Source organism: Macrobrachium rosenbergii, chromosome 4, assembly GCF_040412425.1.
Source record: "Macrobrachium rosenbergii isolate ZJJX-2024 chromosome 4, ASM4041242v1, whole genome shotgun sequence".
In the NCBI taxonomy this organism is placed as follows: domain Eukaryota; kingdom Metazoa; phylum Arthropoda; class Malacostraca; order Decapoda; family Palaemonidae; genus Macrobrachium; species Macrobrachium rosenbergii.
In genome coordinates this window covers 82,361,133-82,382,150 of record NC_089744.1, presented here as the reverse complement: position 1 = coordinate 82,382,150, position 21,018 = coordinate 82,361,133, and the positions used below count along the sequence as shown (strand labels likewise).

General features: G+C 40.5%; 1 protein-coding gene across 1 annotated transcript in view; it reads right to left on the bottom strand.

Annotated features, from left to right (window-relative positions):
- The window catches only part of LOC136836305 (golgin subfamily A member 4-like), a 520,799-nt gene that overhangs the window by 354,630 nt on the left and 145,151 nt on the right, over nucleotides 1-21,018 (bottom strand). The window contains exon 16 of the mRNA XM_067100429.1: nucleotides 17,780-17,902. Coding sequence (XP_066956530.1) covers nucleotides 17,780-17,902 — 123 coding nt within the window. The remainder of the gene's footprint in view (nucleotides 1-17,779; nucleotides 17,903-21,018) is intronic.

Sequence of the window (21,018 nt, the reverse complement as noted above, 5' to 3'; positions counted from 1 at the left end):
TGTACTAATTTTCAAATATTAATAACAACGTAAACAACAAAACATCAATATTTTTTTTCGTAAAAAATGTTCGCTAAACAATGTACAGATGTCACCCATATTAACAGGAAACAGTAAAGCTTAACCCTTAAACGCCTACTGGATGTATTATATGTCAACTAAAATTGTCTGTTGGGTGCCAAGTGGACGTACCGTACGTCGACTACAAAAAATTTCAGCCTTTGGTCAACTTTGACTCAACCGAAATGGTCGAAAAACGCAATTGTAAGCTAAAACTCTTACATTCTAGTAATATTCAATCATGTACCTTCATTTTGCAACAAATTGGAAGTCTCTAGCACAATATTTCGATTTATGGTGAATTTTGAAAAAACTTTTTCTTACGCCATACGCGTAACTCGGCCGAAAAATTTCAGAAATTCTTTTCGTCATTTTGTCGTAATTTTTGCACTGTTCTATATTAGCCGTTACATAAAGTGTTATATATGAAAATGTGCGCAATTTCATGTACAATACAACAGAAAATAACTCATGGTTGTAGCTTTTATCAGTTTTGAAATATTTTCATGTAAATCACGATAACTGCCAAAATTTCAACCTTCGGTCAACTTTGACTCAACCGAAATGGTAAAAAATGCAATTGTAAGCTAAAACTCTTACATTCTAGTAATATTCAATCATTTACCTTCATTTTGCAACCAATTGGAAGTCTCTAGCACAATATTTCGATTTATGGTGAATTTTGAAAAAACCTTTTCCTTACGCCCGCGCAGAAATTCTTTAGATCACGTTGTCGTAATGTTTGCACTTTTTATATTAGTCGTTACATAAAGTTTTATATATGGAAATGTGCGCAATTTCATGTAGAATACAACAGAAAATAACTCATGGTTGTAGCTTTTATCAGTTTGGAAATATTTTCATATAAATCAAGATAACTGCCAAAATTTCAACCTTCGGTCAACTTTAACTCGACCAAAATGGTAAAAAACGCAATTATAAGCTAAAAACTCTTACATTCTAGTAATATTCAATCATGTACCTTCATTTTACAACAAACTGGAAGTCTCTAGCACAATATTTCGATTTATGGTGAATTTCTGAAAAAAAACTTTTTCCTTACGTCTGCCGCGTAACTCAGCCTAACATCTCAGAAATTCTTTAGTCATGTTGTCTTAATGTTTGCATCGTTTTACATTAGTCGTTACATAAACTTTTATATATGAAAATGTGTGCAATTTCATGTACAATACAGCAAAATACAACCCATGGTTGTAGCTTTTATCAGTTTTGAAATATTTTTACAAAAATCACGATAACTGCCAAAATTTCAACCTTCGGTCAACTTTAACTCGACCGAAATGGTCAAAAAACGTAATTGTAAGCTAAAACTCTTACATTCTAGTAATATTCAATCGTTTACCTTCATTTTGCAATAAATTGGAAGTCTCTAGCACAATATTTCGATTTATGGTGAATTTTGAAAAAAACATTTTCCTTACGTCCGTAGTAACTCGGCCGAACATCTCAGAAATTCTTTACGTCTCATTGTCGTAATATTTGCACCGTTTTATATTAGTCGTTACATAAACTTTTATATATGAAAATGTGTGCAATTTCATGTACAATACAACAGAAAATAACTCATGGTTGTAGCTTTTATCAGTTTTGAAATATTTTCATATAAATCACGATAAATAGAAAAATTCGACTTTTGGTCAATTTTAACTCGACCAAAATGGTCGAAAACTGCAATTGTAAGCTAAAACACTTACAGTCTAGTAATATTCAATCAATTAGCTTCATTTTTCAACAAATGGGAAGTCTCTAGCACAATATTTCGATTTATGGTGAATTTTTTAAAAAAACATTTTTTTACGTCCGCACGTTACGAATTCATGCATCTTTTTGTGATAATATTCTCTCTGTGTTGCTTTGATCGTTTTACAATTTGTTATATACCAAAATCATTGCAATTTAGTGTACAATACAACTAAAAAAATTAACTCATTACCTTTAACCGTTGTGCTTACAATGCGATTTGTATACAATTATATGAGTTTTTTTAGCTGTCATATATTCCAATATTTATATATGATAATGATATTTTTCATTTCTGATGGTTGCATACTAAACTTCAGGCAATGACAAAAAAAGGAGCCAAAAATGAACTCTTAATCTTAAAAACTAAGCGTGCTGTGATTTTTTGAAAAAATGTTTTCCGCTTCGGTAGCTAACTCAAAGAACGCATGGCATACGGGAGATGTTTTTGTAAATAGAGGCTCGGCGTTTAAGGGTTAAATGCTATTGTACTGTACATATGAAAGAAAATTTATGTGCTTGAATACTGTATATGGATAACTTTTTTAGTGTTCACCTTGATAAGAGTACAGTAACAATTATAGGAGAGTTCATGCGTAGCTGCAAGCCATACTGTATATTTTTAAGGGTAATGTTGTAAGATGACTTTGAAATGATATTATATAAACTGTTTTAGGATGAGATTTTTCTGTAGAGCATACCTAAAATATTAGCTAATTAGTTTAATTTAATTTTGTGACTAAATGCATTTTCTATGATAAAAAATTATTTACTACTTTTCAAATACTAATATTAATGTACAACACAGCAAAACAAAAATTGCAGAAAAGAAACTGCTGCTTGGGAAGCTGAAATACCTAGATGCAATGCTACTTCACACGCTACTGGTTGGCATTTGCAAAGAAGCCAATCCAGGAGCGTCCTTCATTTTCCTTGGTGCTCAGTGGCTGTACCCTTGATGCCAATTGGCTGTACCCCCAAGATTTTGTCTCTCAGAGATGGGTTGCTCCAGCCCACACCTCTGCAAGTTCACTGCATACTACAGTCGACCCCCAGTATTCGTGGGGGATGCATACCACTAACCCCCACGAATAGCTCAAATCCGCAAATACTTAAAGCCCCTTTAAAAATGCTTATAACTGCCTATTTTGATAGTTCAAAACACAATAAAAAAAAAAACTCTCCAAAAATGCTTATACTGAATATTTTAAATAGTTTCATAAAAAAAAGTGCATTTAATCACGAAAATGATATAAAATACAATAATTTATGAATATTTCTGTGAAAAATAATGTGAATAGGCAAATTTTCTGAATAATGTATATATGTTCCACAGAGAAATCCATGAATGGGTGAAGCTGCAAATCCGGAACCGGGAATAGGCAGGGGTTGACTGTATACCTATGGTGAATGAGCATGTCACTGCGTACTTCTGTACTTTGGGTATCTTTGTGTCTCATTTCTAATCTTTGTGTATCTCTTTTAATCATACCCTAAGATGCCTCCGAAATGCCCTGCTCTTTCTAAAGCTTCTGGCAAAGCGCCTAAGTGCCAGAAGAATGTCATGACGCTCCACGAGAAGGTAACACTGCTGGTAATGCTGAAGGAAGGGAATCTCATGCTGCAGTAGCCCGTCATTACGGCATGAATGAGAGTACTGTCCGGTACAACAAGACGAAAGAGGTGGATATAAGGAAGGCTGTGGATGCTAGCTTCGGTGGTAGTGCCAAGATGGTTTCCACTGTGTGATAAGAACATTGTGAGGATGGGGTCGGCTTTGGCACTGTGGATCATAGACTGCCTGGACTACAACATCATCTGCGAGAAGGCAGGAAAACTCTACCAGCAGTTTTCAACTGTTACGGAAGGCGGTGACACAAGGGAAGCAGACCTTTGTAGGATTCGACAACCCCACTGAAGAAGAGGAAGAAGTAGAACCATTGTCAGCTCCTGATGGTTTTTGGGCCAGCAAGGGCTGGTTCCACCATTTCCAGAAGCGGTTCCACCTAAAGTCTGTTTCTCTGCATGGGGAAATGGCATCGGCAGACATGGAAGCAGCCACAAAATATCCCGAGACCTTCAAGAAAACCACCAGGGACAAAGGCTACTGTCCACAACAGGTGTTCAATATGGACATGATTAGCTTGTTCGGGAAAAAAAAATTACCTCACGGGTATACTACATGAAGGATGAAGCCAGAGCCCCCAGGTTTAAGGCCCAGAAGGATAGGGTTACCCTCATCATGTGTGGCAATGCTGCTGGCTTCATGCTGAAACCAGGCATCATTTCCAAGGCTGCGAACCCCAGGGCCCTCAAGAATAAGAACTTACTGCCGTGTTTTGGATGTACAATACCAAGGCCTAGATCACCAAAATCCTTACGTCAAACTGGTTCATTCACAGCTTCATCCCTCATGTTAAGGATTATCTCAACAATTTGTACATGGAGTCAGGGTGTTGTTGATTATGGATAATGCTGGTGGCCAACCTCTGGATCTTTATTATGAGGGAGTCCAGCTTGAGTTCCTCCCTGCCAACACCACCTCTCTCCTCCAGTCTATGGACCAGGGCATGAGCCGTGCCTTTTAAGGAACTCTACACCCAGAGCTCCCTCAAGCACCTTGTGAAGGCAACAGACAATGACAGAGAATATAAACTGAAGGAGTATTGGCGTAAATTCCCGACTGCCTCATATCTGACCGTCAGTGGCCGATCGTTGAAGGATATGAAGGAGACCCTTAATGACTACCGGAAGAAGTTGTGGCTGGAGTGTGTCCACAATTATAAGGGCTTCTCTCCAGAAGAAATTCAACATCCAGCCACTGATAAAGCAGTCCAATTGGCAAGGACGCTTGGTGGAGGATTTGATGACATCACCGAGGATGAAATTGGCACCCTCAATGAAGCACACTCTGACCTCCCTGACGGACCAGGATTTGGAAGAGCTGACGAAGTCTGCCAGCGAGGAAGAAGACGCGGCAGGTTCAGGGGACGGGGATGAGGAGGAGGATGAGGGCCTGTCTTTGGAACTTCTGTCCCAAACTATGAGGGCAACCAGGGAGTTGAGTTGAATACAGAATTTAGACCAAAGGCTAAGGACTGGGACCTATGAGGTCATTCAGTGCTGAAACTGAAACTGACAGTAAAAGGTTGGAAATCAATTGTTAGGAGAGGGTGGAAAGCAAGATGAAGAAAGATAATATGAAAGGAGGTACAGTAAAAGGAATGAAAGGGGTTGCAGCTAGGGGCCGAAGGGATGCTGTAAAGAATCTTAAGTAATGCCTACAGTGAACTGCATAAGGTGCACTGATGGCACTAACCCCCTACGGGGGGGGGCACTGCACATGACTGAGGTATGGGATCCTTATAAGGAACACTCCATAAAGGGTTCAAATGCCCTTGATGCATGCATGGCGCCCTATAATAACCTCCTTCTCACCATGAAGAAGCAGGGACAGCACCTGCCTATTACCAAGTTTCTTGAGCTCATGAAGAAGGACCCCCCAAAGCCTCCTGAAGCCCATGAAGAAGGGAAACTGGTGGACGAAGCGCCTGAAGAAGGGGAAGAGGCGCCCCCAGAGGAGATGTAACTCCTCAGCTTTGCTGTCCAGTCATAGCTTCATCATCATTCATCAACTGCACAGGTAATTTATCATCATCTTCAATCAACATTCATCAGTGGTGAGTTCCTGTATCATGATTTACATAATCTTAAACTTCTCATCATTTCGTATATTTTTTCAATGCATATCTAAATATTTAGGTACAGTACAGTACTTAACTGTTCCCTGTACTGTACTTGAGAATGTACCAATGTCACAATATCTATGTTAACAGAAAACGGCAAGGCTTGAACACTGCTGTATGAAAGAAAATGTACGTGCCTAAATATAAGGATAACTTGATTAATTTTTGCCTTGGTAAGACTACAGTAACAGTTGTAGGAGTGACCATGTGTAGCTGTAAGCCATATATTTTTAAGGATACAATAATGTTGTGAGATGACTTTGAAATGATATTACTGTATAGTGTTTTAGGATGATAGTTGAAGGTATACACTGGTGTTTGAACTATTAAAATAGGCAGTTATAAGCTTTTTATAGGGGGTCTCCAGGTTTCGTGAATTTTAGCCATTCACGGGCAGTTGTGGTCCCTAACCCCCAAGAATATCGGGAATCCACTGTAAATACAAACATAATTAGCTGCAATGACCATGTATACAGCATGATCAACAAAAAAATGAAGCATGAGCAAGTGAAAGGAGGGAACCATACAACAGGGTGAGCTAGCTAGCTAGTTTTGAGTAATAAAGTTGTGGGAAACTGTAAAGGGTTCAGCCATTAAGACTGGCACACTGAAACATCTGTAAAACAAAACTTCTTACTTTCTACTGATTAACTGTCCATAAGGGGTTGCCACTTACAGTGTGCCTTGTGCATGAAAATACAGAATACATTAAGAGTCCTTTGAAATTTCTCGTCATGCCAGCTGTAGTACTTTTTGTTGTCCTGCAATTTACCCATTCGCTTCGGTTGTTTCTCCCTTAGCTGTATTAAATATCTTCCTGTTATGTATATTTATATTTCTCATTTTTGTGCAATTACTAAGGGTACGGTGCATTAGGATCTGGAAGCATACACCTTTCTCCCCTTTTGCCTAGTCTGTCAAGTGATCAACAGAGTGCTGATCTCCCAGAACCTCGGGATGACCCTAGTGGCTCCCTTTTGGCCACAAGTAGAATGGCTTCCTGACCTCCTAATGCTGTTGACTGATGCTCCAAGGGAGATCCCCCCACAGTACAACCTTCTTTGCCAACCACACAGTCTACTGTGATTGGTGTTGTCAACAGGGTTTCTCTCCTGTCGGAACTTCTATTCAACAAGTAGTGGATTTCCTCATCTTTCTTCATAGGGAGAACCTTCTCTCAGTTTCAGCCATCAAGGGCTATTGAGCTGCTCTAGGATTGGTTCTACATTTAAAGGACGTGGATCTCTCTTCATCTTGGGAAGTTTTTATGCTTCTCAAGAGTTTCAAGCAGTCCTGTTCCCCAAGAGATCTCATATCTCATAACTGGGACCTGACTATGGTGCTTAGCAGTCTCACTAGCCCTCCATATGAACCCTTACTAGGCTCAACAGACAGAAATTTAACCCTTAATTTTCTTACTGGCCTTGGCTTCATCAAGAAGGGCAGGTGAATTACATGGACTCTCTTTTAATGTTAAACATATGAGGGGTTGGAGTTCCATAGCCTTCGAATTTGTCCTGAAATTCATAGCTACGACTCAAAATCCCTCTATTCATGATGACAGATTTAAGTCTTTCTCGATCCCCCTCTTCAGGATTTTGTTGGTGATGACCCAAACAAACTACTGTTACGCCCTGTCAGTGCACTACGTAGTTATCTTTTTTTAAAAAGGACTTGGCATCTCAGACCTGATTGCCAAAGACTTTTTGTTAGCACTGGCCGGAGCAAAAAAGAAGTGTCCAAGAATACTATCTCCTTCTGGTTACGTGAAGTGATTACACAGGCCTATATTTCTGCTTCACCTTCAGATGCTGATACAGTGCATGTAAGAGCACATGATGTTGGGAGTCTAGGCCCTACCACTGCTTTCAAGAAGAACTTGTAGGTTCATAGCACTTTGAAGGCAGGTACATTGCTTTGCCAAACCACTTTCACATCCTTCTATCTGTGGGATGTTGCCCACAGATCCTTGGACACTTTTTCCTTGGGTCTGGTGGTGGCTGCTCAACAAGTTGTGTAACTCATCCAGTGGCCCTGGTGGGACAGTTTTCTATCTTACCTAAAATGTTGGATATGAAAGTGAGAGCGAATGAGACGAATGGTCTTTTTTCCTTTTTCTCTACTGGCGGGCAGTAGAGAGAATATGAGCGAGCTTCCATTCTATAAAGTTTTATATGTTTGTTCCTACACAATAAAAATTCTTTATAGAAATAAGTCCCATTTCTCTCTCTTACAAGGGGAGAGAAGAACTGACAACAAACAAGATTGGTGGCTAACATAAGTTTTGCTGTCTCCGACAGTTCTTTACCATCATCAAGACACAATGTAGATATGTATTTAAATCTATTAGCCCAGATGTCTGGCTGTTCAGTAAACTTGTGCTCAAAAGATCAGAGGCCTACGACTCCTTCCTATGTCCAACCTATGGCCAGGAAGTGAGCCCAGGTGGTTCAAACGTCCAGCCGGTTCTAAGACTTTCTTATCCTCCCTACAAGAGTAAGTCTTCCCTACATTAAGACCAAGGTTTGTTCCGTATATGAACAAATGACAAATTTTAAATCAATTTGTATTTTTCATGACTAACAAACCTTCAGTCTTAATGTATACAGCCCACCTCACTCTTTCCTGGGCTAGAAGGAAACTGGTATGGTGATGCATAGTGGGGGTAAAACAGGTCGCGTAGCTTCCTCCTTCTCCCCTATTGGCTGATGCCCGTTACCATCAATTCCTTGTGTTTTTTTAACTGGACTCTAGCTAGCGCCAGATAATTTATCCCTATGTTAAGACTGACGGTTTGTTAGTTATGAAAAATACAAATTGATTTCAAATTTGTTATTCTATACTAACAAAACTGATGTTCAACTACAAACCATACATATGAGCATATCACCTTACTTCCTTATGTCAGCTAATGTCAAGTAGTTTGGTAATTAGGTAAGTGATGCCAAGTGGTTTGGTGATTTTCACAAGCATGATTCATGCTGTTTTTATAATCTTCAAAATATGTTCACCAGCAAATCAATATAACTAACAACAAAAAGTTTCAAAACCTGATCTTATAGTAGCATGAATGAAGATGCTAAAGTCTTGGAAAATCATCAAGCACTGATGGAAGACACTAATTTTTACTGCTCTATCAACCCTCACTACTATCTTGCCAAATTTTATTACATTCAGTAATGTATAAGACAACTTGATTTTCTTTTTCTTTCCACAATTTTCCCCACTTTCACTCCAGTTATTAAATAATACAGTATTCTTCATTGCTTCCAAACCATCAAGGTGTATTATGCTCAACTGGAATTGATTATGAGGGTATTCCTCATAAAAATTTGTTGACCACAAAAAATTATTTTAACATAGCACAGTACAACACTAAAATTTTTACAATGGTACCAAAAGCACCAATCACTCACCTTGTAGCAATAGCCAATATGTAATACAAAGATATCTCAGTTCATCAAGCCCTCTAAATCTCATCTGCATACACATAAAAAACAGCACACACTGCAAGAACTACCTTCAACCTTAAAGAACTAATTAGTAAGATTCCAAGTTCTCTTTCCTTTTGTTTTAAATAGTTTATCCACCCTTACTAAAATGCAATATCAGAAGACAGAAAACAATCATGTCATACTTGAAGAAAACTATCACAATGTAACATGCAAGTACAACGATATATAGTAAATATGCAATTCAGAAAAACCTAACACGTGGCTTAACTGCACAGTTGCTGACGACTTGAAAAAACATACTGTATACTGTATTAGATAATACTCATACACAGTAGTAGATTAACACACATGTAATTTCAATATACCTTTAAATACATAATGATGAACAGATAACAAGAATAATTTATTATCTACGCACACGCAGATATTAAATGCTGATTAAGAATTGCCAAACAAAATAAACCATTCTGGCAGGAAAACTTTCAACCCATTAACAGAGAAAAAATTAGTGCCATGGAAACAAATAATTTGCAGAAATTAAATATAAAACATCTACATTTACATGACCAATCTACAGCATTTAAGAAAAAAGAAAAATATTCCTCAAAGCTTATAATAAAGTGTTGTATGGAAGCCACTGCTAACTAGTCTTATTGTTGTGCTTTCCTGCACAAATAACTGGGATCCAACACTACAAAGGTTTAAGTATTTTGAACAGAAATTTTTCAATTGCTAAAAAGGCTTCTACAGCACATTATCAATTTTAAAGCAATTTTTATCAGCGTTATAACATCAAAGCTTAAAAAATATAATTTAAAAACTCCACTTTTCATAAAAATTCATTACTTTTGCATTGGCTTTCTGTGTTGCATAAAAATCCCATACTCTTTCAAAGAAGAGGAGGAAATGCTTCTTCCAGCGGTTAATAACTATGTATATGGCTCACCAAAGTCCCCCATGGACAAACTGCCTCACTTCATGTTGTCTGAAACAACTGCAAAACAACAAGAAAGGTTTTCATTACTAAATATCTCAAAGCTTTACACTCCTCTGAATATTAACTTAGGAGGGAAGGAGCCGAGATGCTGGTACCCTTACTGAAATGTTGGAAGGACACTTAAAGACCCAGTATGAGCTTCTGGAGGAGAAAAATGGAGAACCCCAAGCTGGATACCTCTATTGTAAGATGCAGGAGTCTGTAATGTCAAGAGAATTAAGCATAGTAAGATGCCAGATGTGACAGTAAGATGATGAGGGATGATTCTCCTTGACACATCACTAACTGATGTGGATAGTCTGAGTTTCTGTGACCACTGGACGTTAGTCACAGAGGCCAAAAATGTATGAGAAATCTCTCTTGAATAAAAAGTAACAAAGGTGGATTGACACTCCAAGTGTTAGCCATCATAATATGTAGAGTGAAATGACAAATTTTAAAAGTAATTTGTATTTTTCCTAACTATACAAACCTGAGGTCTTTACAATAGGAATATGCTTCAGCACAGCTGGAGACTGGTCGTTTAACTTTAGACAAGGTGGTTAAGTATGTAGCTGGCTACCGACTATGGGTGGGAGTCCTGCCCACCCAGTCGGTACACATTCACTTTGCCTTTTGGCCCAGGGAGCAGAATGAGGGGTGGCTTGAGATGGGCATTTAACTTATAAGACCTCAGGTTTGTATAGTTATGAAAAATACAAACTACTTTTAAAATTTGTCATTTGTTCCTACACAATATACAAACCATCGGTCTTTACAAGAGGAAGACTTACTTCCTTGGTGGGAGGATTCTGAGTAAGCTTCTGAACTGACTGGTAGTTCACCACACCTGGGTCTCCTTCCTGGTCATAAGAGCAAAGGAAGGAGACCATGCCACTGACATGTTGAACAAAAATTTGAAGAACTGTGTGTTCAACTGTCAGACTTCTGGACCTTTTGAATTAATGTGTGTGTGTGAGTAGCCACACTGCTTCGAAAAAGGCTTGGATGAACCCAGGTTGTCAGAGACAATGAAACTAGAGATAACCAATGGGTCGTTTTATTGTCAGTCCCTCTCTCCCCTTGCTAGAGAGAGGGGAGTACTTGCATCTATTAATCTATCTAAGATTATAGACAGGGTACGCATTTATGTAGGCTCACCTGCATGACCCGCCCAACCAGAACGTGACGGATGGCTACTCGCCTGTCTCTGCGAGATAGGAAGGATAAAAGAGCAAAGGGAGGGAACCAGTCCCCAACTCATATTCACTCTTTGCTACCTAATACTTTAGGCAAGATCCAAACTGTCCGCTAAGGGAGCTGGGCGAGCTACACAACTTGTTGAGCAGCCACCACAGGATCCAAGGAAAAAAGTCTCCCAGCGCCTATGGGCAACATCCCGAAGGCAGAAAGATGTGAAAGTGGACAGCCTAGACCAATTTCTGTCCTAAAGCCTGTAGAACTGACAGGTTTTTCCAGAATGAGAGGGACAGACCAATGTCCCTATCCTTTGAGGTACTCGCAATGAACTCATGGCTAGAGAGAAATTGTGTTCTTTAACACTTTTTCTTTAGTCAAGGCAATACTAAATAAGAGACGTCGAGTATTCTGAAGACAGTACCATAGCACTCTAACTGGATACAGTAGTATCTTGTTATGATCACTACCAACCAGTTCCTAGATGGGACTGAACATGACTAGAATCTTCGCTACGAGTTCCAGGACAAACTCAAGCGTGACAAACCTAATCTCCTTGAGTGCTGTAGTCTTCCTTGAGGCTGAGGCCTCTACAGACAAAAAGACTAAGTGGGAGACCTCCTTCTCCAGGTGAGTTTACCTGTGGGTCTACATCACCTTCTGGGACACTGGCACCGTTCCCATGCGAGAATGTGCAGGGGGGCGAGGCCTTGCCTGTGCGCAAGAATTTCCCTCTCTCTCAAAGTGGGGCATGGGTCCGTAGACCAGGGAATCTTACTGGTGTCACAGGAGTCTGTGCAGTGACAGAAGAACCTTACCTGCCCAGGGAAATTTCTCTGGGCCGATATTGGTGACACGGGGCCCACTGGAGCCCGGTGCACCTCTGGTGACGCAAGTAATCCCTGTGGCACGGGGTTTGTGGAACCCCGTGTTAAGTTAAGTATATCTTAGTTTTACCAGACCACTGAGCTGATTAACACCTCTCCTAGGGCTGGCCCGAAGGATTAGACTTATTTTACGTGGCTAAGAACCAATTGGTTACTTAGCAACGGGACCTACAGCTTATTGTGGAATCCGAACCACATTATAGCGACAAATTAATTTCTATCACCAGAAATAAATTCCTCTAACTCTCCATCAGCCAGCCGGGGAATTGAACTCCGGCCCATCGAGTGACAGTCCGTAGCTCTACCGACTCACCCAACAAAGAGCTTGGAACCCCGTGGCAAGGGGGTTTGTGGAACCCCGTGAAACAGTTGTTACCGATACCCAGGGGTCTGAGGAGCCCCGTGGAGTGGTGGAAGGCTCTTCACCAGCCCAGGAAGGTGACTTCTGGGGAGTGGTGGAAGGGTCTTCACCAGCCCAGGAGGATGGCTTCCTGGGACTGGTGTCGGTGGCACAGGTGTCCATGGAGACCCTTGCCTCTGTTACTCTCGCGGCTGCGGGGTCTGAAGAGCCCCATACAATGGTCCCCGTGTTTGTAGACAGGGATAGCAATTGAGAGATCCCTTTTGCCTCCTCTGCAGCCTCTGGGGGGTTCTATGGATTGGGAAATCTGTGTAATGTTTGGGTGTAAGGGCCAAAACCCTGTCACCTGACATTGGTGATTGAGCTTACAGTATTTGCCATTACGTTCCAGTTCCCCCGATGTACCTGGCTAACAGCTCTACTGAGTGTGCAACTGCCCACTCATACACTTGCACTGTCAACAAGTGGTAGGGAAGCTTCCTCTGCAGGGAGGCATTCAGCGACGGGCTCAAACATCGGGTCACCCTGTTTGGTCAGCAAGGGGCTCTTCGAGGCACTGAGAAATTCTTCTGGCAATTCAGAGGCTGAGGAAGTGTTTTGCACGATAAGTGAAACCTGGTTATACAAGAGAAAATTAACCTGGTTAAACCCACTTCAGCAAGTTGCAACCATGACAAGTCCACCACCACAGGGAAGGTAAGTCTCTTCCTTGTTATTGTTAAATGCCGAATTCATGGACAATCCTTGGGAAAAAGCTCAAGAGACGCCCTGTGATCTCTCTCCCACTCGAGTGTACAACTGTTCTGTTCGCAGACAGAATCTAGAGTATAAGCTACTGTGGTTGGGAAAGGGTGGAAGAGCGAACGTTTCCAGTGTTGAACGATAAGACTGTTTGATACCCAATCCTTGGAAGACTCCGAGGAGATGAGAGAACAGGTGAGAGAATTCAGCAGCGTTACAATACCTACCAGAAGCAAGGAACCTGCAGGTGTGTAAGGCCGTGGGCGGTGTTAATGACAGCCATACAGTTCTGGGATGTGCTAAGTCTTCTTCGAAGTCGTGGTCCTGCAAATGAAGAAGATTGCACCAACGAAGTTTTGGGTTCCTCCCCTAGGTCCCCAAAAACTTTGCAGATTTATGACCCAAGGAAGCAGTCCATGGTCTCTTCACAAGATCCCGACATATCAGCAACCCGATCTCCGAATAAGTTCTCTGAAAATTGGGGGTGTCCATGTCCTGAGGAAAAAGCCCTAGAACTTTTCCAAGCCATGAAACCCCTGGACTATTCTTGGCAAGAGAGAGACCTTGACAGAACCCCCAGACCTACTCTCAAACACTTGAGCACATGACCGGCCTGATCCTAGAGCCGAACCCGGAGTGTAAGCTTCGTGGGAGGGCTGCATTGGGACATGACATCCCAATCGTGAGCAACCTTTGGAGGTTGAGGGAACAGGTGAGAGGGGCCGAGCACATTTCTCTGACCTACAAGAGCCGAAGCCCCTACAGCAGAGGAAAGCCATCAAAGATCGTCACCGCAGCACGGGTCTAAGAGAGTGAACCCGCTCAAGATAACATGGGCGGGGGCTGTCCTGAAGAGATTCTAATATAGACACTTAATTCCCTTCTTCAGTCATTTTGCACTGCAAAGGTCAGCTCCTGCACGGCTTCCCACTGCCTGGTTCCTGAATAAGGTTCTTAGACTCCTGTCATCTCAATTCAGTGGGCCCAATACAACTACAGCTTGTATGCTCCAAAAGGCAGTCTTTTTGACTGCTTTGGTATCAGGAGCTCAGATTGTCATGCTGGGCTCTTTTAGATAGGGACAATGTTTCATCACTCATACACCTAGCTGTCATTCACTGCTGTCTCCTGGCCTACCATTCTTGGTCAAGAATGGGGACCTTTTAATTGGAAAATCCCCTTTTCTCATAAGGGAACTCATTGTTTTTGATAAAACATTATGGCCAGTTCATGCACTCAAGGTTTACCTATATGTCATGGCAAACATCCCAGATGAAACTATTTTTCCTACACCCTAGCAAAAACAAACCACTCTCTCTATGTGGTCTGAAAAATATTTTAGTGTCCCTTATTAAATAAAATAGGCAGGCCCTCCCTCCTTTCCCAAGTCGGATGGCATCCAAAAGTGGGTACATCATTAATTTTTTTTGGAAATGTTTCCTTCAAAGAAATTTCATTGTGGGGTGGTTATTGGATGCAATAATACTGAACTAGGGAAGGTGCTATAATCCTGCAGCCAGACTTGACATAATTAGTAGGTCACCTTAGAATAAAAAAGAATAATACTATACGTATATAGATTCGTGTGATGTTTCCTGTTCTTTATTGCCAAACCTTATTGAGAATCTGGAATAAATAAAATGGTTAACCTGTGACTATACTTCAGACCAAAAATTTATCTGGGTTGTTGGGATTTATTTATTAGGAGCTAAGCCATTTCATCACCTGTCAATTTCTTTTGTAAGCTCCTTTGAGGGCAAACAGTGGCTAAGGTATAAAAAAAAAAACAGGTGTTAATGTAGGAAAAACCTATTTTTGGTAGCTGCAGTGAGTCCTCAAACCCATCCACTTTCCATGAAGAAAAGCCATGAGACTGGGGTGAACATTGTTCTTGCACAGCCTTGATGTGTAATGGGTAAGATAGCTGATGTACGTGCCGTTGTCACTCTGTGCGAGTAGTATGAAGGGAAAGCCGAGGCAGTCATTGTGGACAGGAGATAGAGCCTTCCTGTCTGAGTCCTTTATATTCTATCACTGTGCCAACAAGCACTATTCTGGCCACGACCAGAATATATGTGCTGTTGTCACTCTGTGCAAGTAGTATGAAGGGAAAGTCGAGGCAGTCATTGTGGACAGGCGATAGAGCCTTCCTGCCCTGCCCAGAGTCCTTTACATTCCATCACTGTGCCAACAAGCACTATTCTGGCCACAACCATCTTTAAGAGAATTCTTTGAGATTGGCCGGTCTGTTTTGTGGAACCCTGGGGGGACCATGAGAGCATACATGTACCTTCTTTGAGGACTCATGGCAGCTACCAACAATAGGTTTTCCTACATCAAAATCTGTTGTATGCATTTACCTACAGATATATGCATACAGTATTTGAGTGCCCACATATAATCATGTTATGCAGTGCATATAAGTTGTGTAACCATAAATATTATTTTGTAAACTTTTGTTATACAATTACAGCATTCATTTTGCATAAAGACATAAGACTATGCTTCATTAACAGCTTGGTTTTCCAATTCCACCTATCTGGTCGTTCTTACTTCAAGTAAACCCCTTGCTTAAGATGGGGTTGAGAAGGTACCCAGCCAATAATCTTAAGTAAATATCTTGTAAATTTTGTTAATGAATTAACACTGATGATCAGTTGTGACCTAGCAGTCAACAGAACCATGAAAAAAGTAATAAAACTATCTACAAGTTTAAAAAAAACTGTACCTATAATACTCCAAGATGTTTATTTAGATATTTAATACACGTATCCTTTACTTTTTCAGCCAAACCCTCGCAACTGATTGTGGCAAACAGTGCAGCAAACCAATCTTGCCTTGCCATTCTTTCTTTTTACACTGTTTCTATCATTCCACTTTTTACACATTTGCCACCCAAATCTAATTTTGCCAGGTCCCAAAACCTACTTTCTTAAGTTGAGGTCATTACACCTTCATTTTTTTTAGCCCTTCATTTGCTGGATATACAGCACAAGCTTCTAGTTTACTGAGAGCGAAAAGTCAAGTGGGTACACACAGTTAACATTAATAACCACAAGACTGGAGCCCAACAATGCTTTCATGGATCATTTTGAGACCATGTCTCCCAAGGTATCACTCCTCAATTGATACTGATAGAAATATCACTAATTAATAACTATGCAAGCCATTACTGAGTTTCTTTGTCTGCAATGTAGAGTTGCAACAGAATTATGAAGACAAGAAATTGCTGAGCTCAACAGCAGTTACCAAACCTGAATCTTAGAATGAGCACCTACTATTTTTTCCCCTTTAGTTTGAGAAAGGTATATTCATTCACAAACTCATTCTTGACTAAAAATTAAAAAGGGAGAAATAATTGATGCAGTTGAACTATTCCCATTCAGTCTTCAAGAACCAAGAGTAAGCTTCAGGTTCGAGTATGAGTCAGGATTCGAGGCATTTCTGGCAGGTTTGACTTTGTTCTTTGTGATGCTGTGAAATCCTTATTACTTTTGATATACTGTATACAGCACCTTGGCTGTTTTGTTTTTGGAAACATGGAAGCACAGCCAGGCAAGTCTGTCTAGCCTTAGCTGAATCAGAATCTCTATCGATTATTATCCTATTCTGTAATTGCACTACTTTTGTCGTATACAGCAAAACAAAGAAAATCAGTTACAGGCAGTCCCCAGTTATCGGCAGGGGTTCTGTTCTGACAGCATGATGATACCCGAAAATCGATGATAATAAAAAATCGTTGATTTTCGGTTATCGGCGCCTATGTTAGGTATGTATCATCGCCAGTACCCAATTATCGCCGCTGATAAGTGGAAATTGGCAATTTTTGGCGTTGAAAATTACCAATTTTTGTCGCTAGACAAGCGCCGTAAAACTGGATCGCCGATAACTGAGCCCACCGATAACCAGGGACTGCCTGTACTAACTATTCAAAAGCTGACTTGGAAAATAATTTTGGTAACACCAACACCAAAAACCTGAACAAAATTTTTAAACACCAGAGAAATAACCAAAAGTTTGTGAACACACCAAAAATGAGCCAAAACTCAAAGAAAAAGTAACAGAAGAGTACTTACAGACATGGGAGTCACTTAATTACTGCTAGCCTGTTGAAGAAAATCCCTACCCTTCAGTTTCACAGCATAGAAAGAACAGAAAAGATGATAACATGAAAGGAATAATAATGACGATAAAGACAAAATTAAACAGCAGTTCTTACCACAACCCAAAACCCTTTTAGAAAACTGCAAACTTTGAACTGGTTTGCAGACATACATGAAGTGCAGTGATATACAATTTAAACACTGGGTAACAATATGCACATGCAGTAACCTACAAGGAAGGGCAGCTCTTCCCTCTTATAAATATTTGTCTGGGATTTTCATGCAACACAAAGAATGCTAATGTAAAAGTAATGAGTTGGTGATGAACAAATAATCACTGACAGGCCTGCAAACTTTTCCATCTTGCTACCACACAAAAAAAAAAACACACAAAACAAGTTTAAGCTCAATCATGCTCAAATTAAAATAAGCTTTTCCAAGACTATTACCACAAAAGCAGAATAAAAGCAAACCTTGAAAAACTTTTAATACCTGAGTAACCTGTATCTTGATGTTATCTAGTTGAGAGCAAGAGACATAAGAACTTTCTGATCTGTGAGATAGGTCACGTTCTGCACGAGTGTGAAGCTGAAGAACTTCGTCATCTAAGGCCATCTAGCTCCCAGAAGCATGCATAAGAAGTGTATTATACAAATGCCCCAAATTGCACTATATCTCAGCAAGGCACAAATCTGTCTTCAGCAACATAAATTCTTATACAATTTCCCTACTTAGTTGACAAACAATCATATAAAACAGGTTTTGACATTGGAAAAACCTATTTTTGGTAGTTGCTGTCGAGTCCTTAAGGAGTTACCTTCCATGGGTCTTTCAGAGTTCCATGGTGACAAAACTAATATTATAGAATTCTCCTTTAGTTGGTCTCTTCGCCAGGTATTGTGTCATAATGATAAACACTATAAAAGATGATGGAGTATGTAATGGACTCAAAGATAAGAGGGCTCTTTTCCTTACCTTACAGCAAAGCTGTACCCAAATTATTTCCTTCATCAAACCTGCTAGAAGAGGAAGTGATTACAGCACATGTGCAGTCTGCCATGTTGTCAACAAACCGACTGGCAAGAGACCAAGGAAGCCATTACTTTCTGTTGGTCAATGCAGGATGATCTCTCGCCAAAATCCCAAGCCTTTTCATCAGGGAAGTGGGTGGGTTTTGAGGACTCAACAGCAACTACCAACAATAGGTTTTTCCTACATCAAAACCTGTTTTTTGATAGCGTAGTTACTTTTTTCATCCTCAAGGAGCTTTAAAAAGAAATTGACAGGTGGCAAAATGGCTTAAGCTCTCAAATTTTAACCCCAACAACCCAAAGAAGAAACGTTTCTGCTCCCAGGTCAAGACATAAATTTCAAGCCCTATTCTTTATTCCAAATACCCCTTTGGTTTTGGTAACAAAGAACAAGATATAATCATGAACTTATGTTTTAGGATACAGTTTTACAGTGATTTACCTAAGCATGCTGGGTTTGGTTGCAGTATTCTCAAACCTTCTCCCAGCGATAGTTAGCATATCCACCTGTTAAGAGGACCCCTAGTTTTCCGTTGTAGCACCTATGGGGTTAGGACTAACCATACCACCTACTGATACATAGTGCAGTCAAATTTGTTCGAACTTGTGGCAATATGTTTTAAGAATACAGTCTCTGATGACCACCCTGTACATTCAGAGACTTCTTTGAAACAGACATTTCTGAAGAAGGCCAACGACGTACTTACTTTCCTTATATCATGTGACCTGAAAATCGGACCCTCTGCGACATTTGCCGTGACCTCTAGGTAAACCTAAAGTGCTTGTACAGGGCATAATGTCTTGTCTGCTAAATTGAGTTTCCTTACCAAAATAGTTTCCTTCTTAAAGGATTCTCATTCCTGGCCAGGACTGATGGGCCAGGGGACAATAATAACTGATGGTCAGCAGTTTGCATGATGTGTCGTCCCTGTCTAAGAGAGCCCAGTTCACTAATACGAACTCCTAATGCTAGAACAATCAAGAGTGCCTTTTGCCTTTTTGGTTGTATTGGGTCTGCTGAATTGAGGGGTTGACACAAGTCTAAGTGTTATTCAAGGACCAAGTAATTGGAAGCCTTTCGGGAGCGGGTCTTTGTAGTGCAAAAGACTGGAGAAGGGAAATGACAATTTCTACACTAGAGCCAATACCAAATCCATAAAGCAAGGGTTGCGTTAATGCTGCCTTGTATGCCATGATTGTTGTAACAGCAAGGCTGTCTTCAAAAAGGTATATGAGACAATTTAAGTGTTTCCATAGAGATATCAACTGGGTGAGAACATGGATAAAATCTAACCATATCTTCCATACAGACTGGTATTGTCGGATAGATGATGTCCATAGTTTTTGCACTAGGAACCTAGCAATATTTTAAAAACCCACGCGTGAAAGTCTCGGCTCAGAAAGGAGGATACATAGACGACTTTTCCTCCAATGTCTGGGACAGAAAAGTGGACAGTAGTGGAATTGATTTCTTCGCCCATTGCTGGAGTAATGGGAACCAATGCCTGTTTGGCCAATTTGGGGCTATTAAGAGCTGTTCCTTTAAAGACTAGAAGCTTGCTTAAAACCTTCAAAATCTGGGACAACAGAGGAAAAAGGTATATTGTCTTCCATTTGTTCCAGTCTTGTAGGTAGGCATCTCTTGCTGTTGCTTGATTGTCCAAGTTCGGAAATACCGTACATACACTGGAAGTTTATGATTCTCTTATGTGGCAAACTGGTCCACTTCCAGTTGTGGAAACATGTTGGCTATTGTTTGAAAAGAGTGGTTGTCCAACATCCACTCTGTTGAAGCTGTGCTTTTCCTTGACAGAGTCTGCTACTACATTGAGGGACCCTCCGAGGTGAATTGCAGACATGGGCCACTTCCTTGCTTGTGCCATCTGAAGGATGGATAGCATTACCATATTGAGAGGTGAACATGATCCTGACCTCTTAATGCAGGACACTGCAGTTATGTTGTCTAGAACCAAGAAAATGTCCCTCTCTTCTGGAGGTTTGAGTTTTTTGAGACAAAAAGACAGCCATCAGCTCCAGAAAATTGATATGACAATTCCTCAGAGTAGCTGACCACCTCCCTGCCACCTGACAATCCTCCCAATGTCCTCCCCAACCTGTCAACAAGGCATCTGCATGTACAGTATTGTCACTCGTGCAGATGGAGCAGTCAGGGTAACCTGTTTTGCCAGAGACTCCTTCGGTTCCAAGGCCAAAGTATCTCCCAAACTTTTTTATTCTTTTGATGAGGTCAGTCCCACATCTTTTTTTCTTGCATGTGATAGCCAGAATTTGTTCACACTTTTTAGTTACAATCTGAGTATTGGACCTACTACTGATGTGAATTGCAGCAGGCCCATCGTATGTTCTAATTGCTGTTTGGAAACTCTGGTAGGTGCAAGGAACGTTTTGAAGTCTTTCCTTACTCTGTTTTGAGTATTGATGGGGAGAGACAACTGGCCATGAAGAGTATCCCAACACAGTCCCAGCCACTGAAAACATCTGCTTGGCTTGAGGTGGGATTTTTTCCAATTTATTAGAAAACATTTTGACTGGAGTCTGTTGACCACTGCTCTTAGATTCCTCAAACACTCTTTTCTTGTGGGTCCCCAGATTAACCAATCGTCTAGGTAGGCTATTAGTCATATTTCTTCTAGTCTGAGTTCTTGAACAACTATCATTGCTAATTTTGTAAAAATTCTT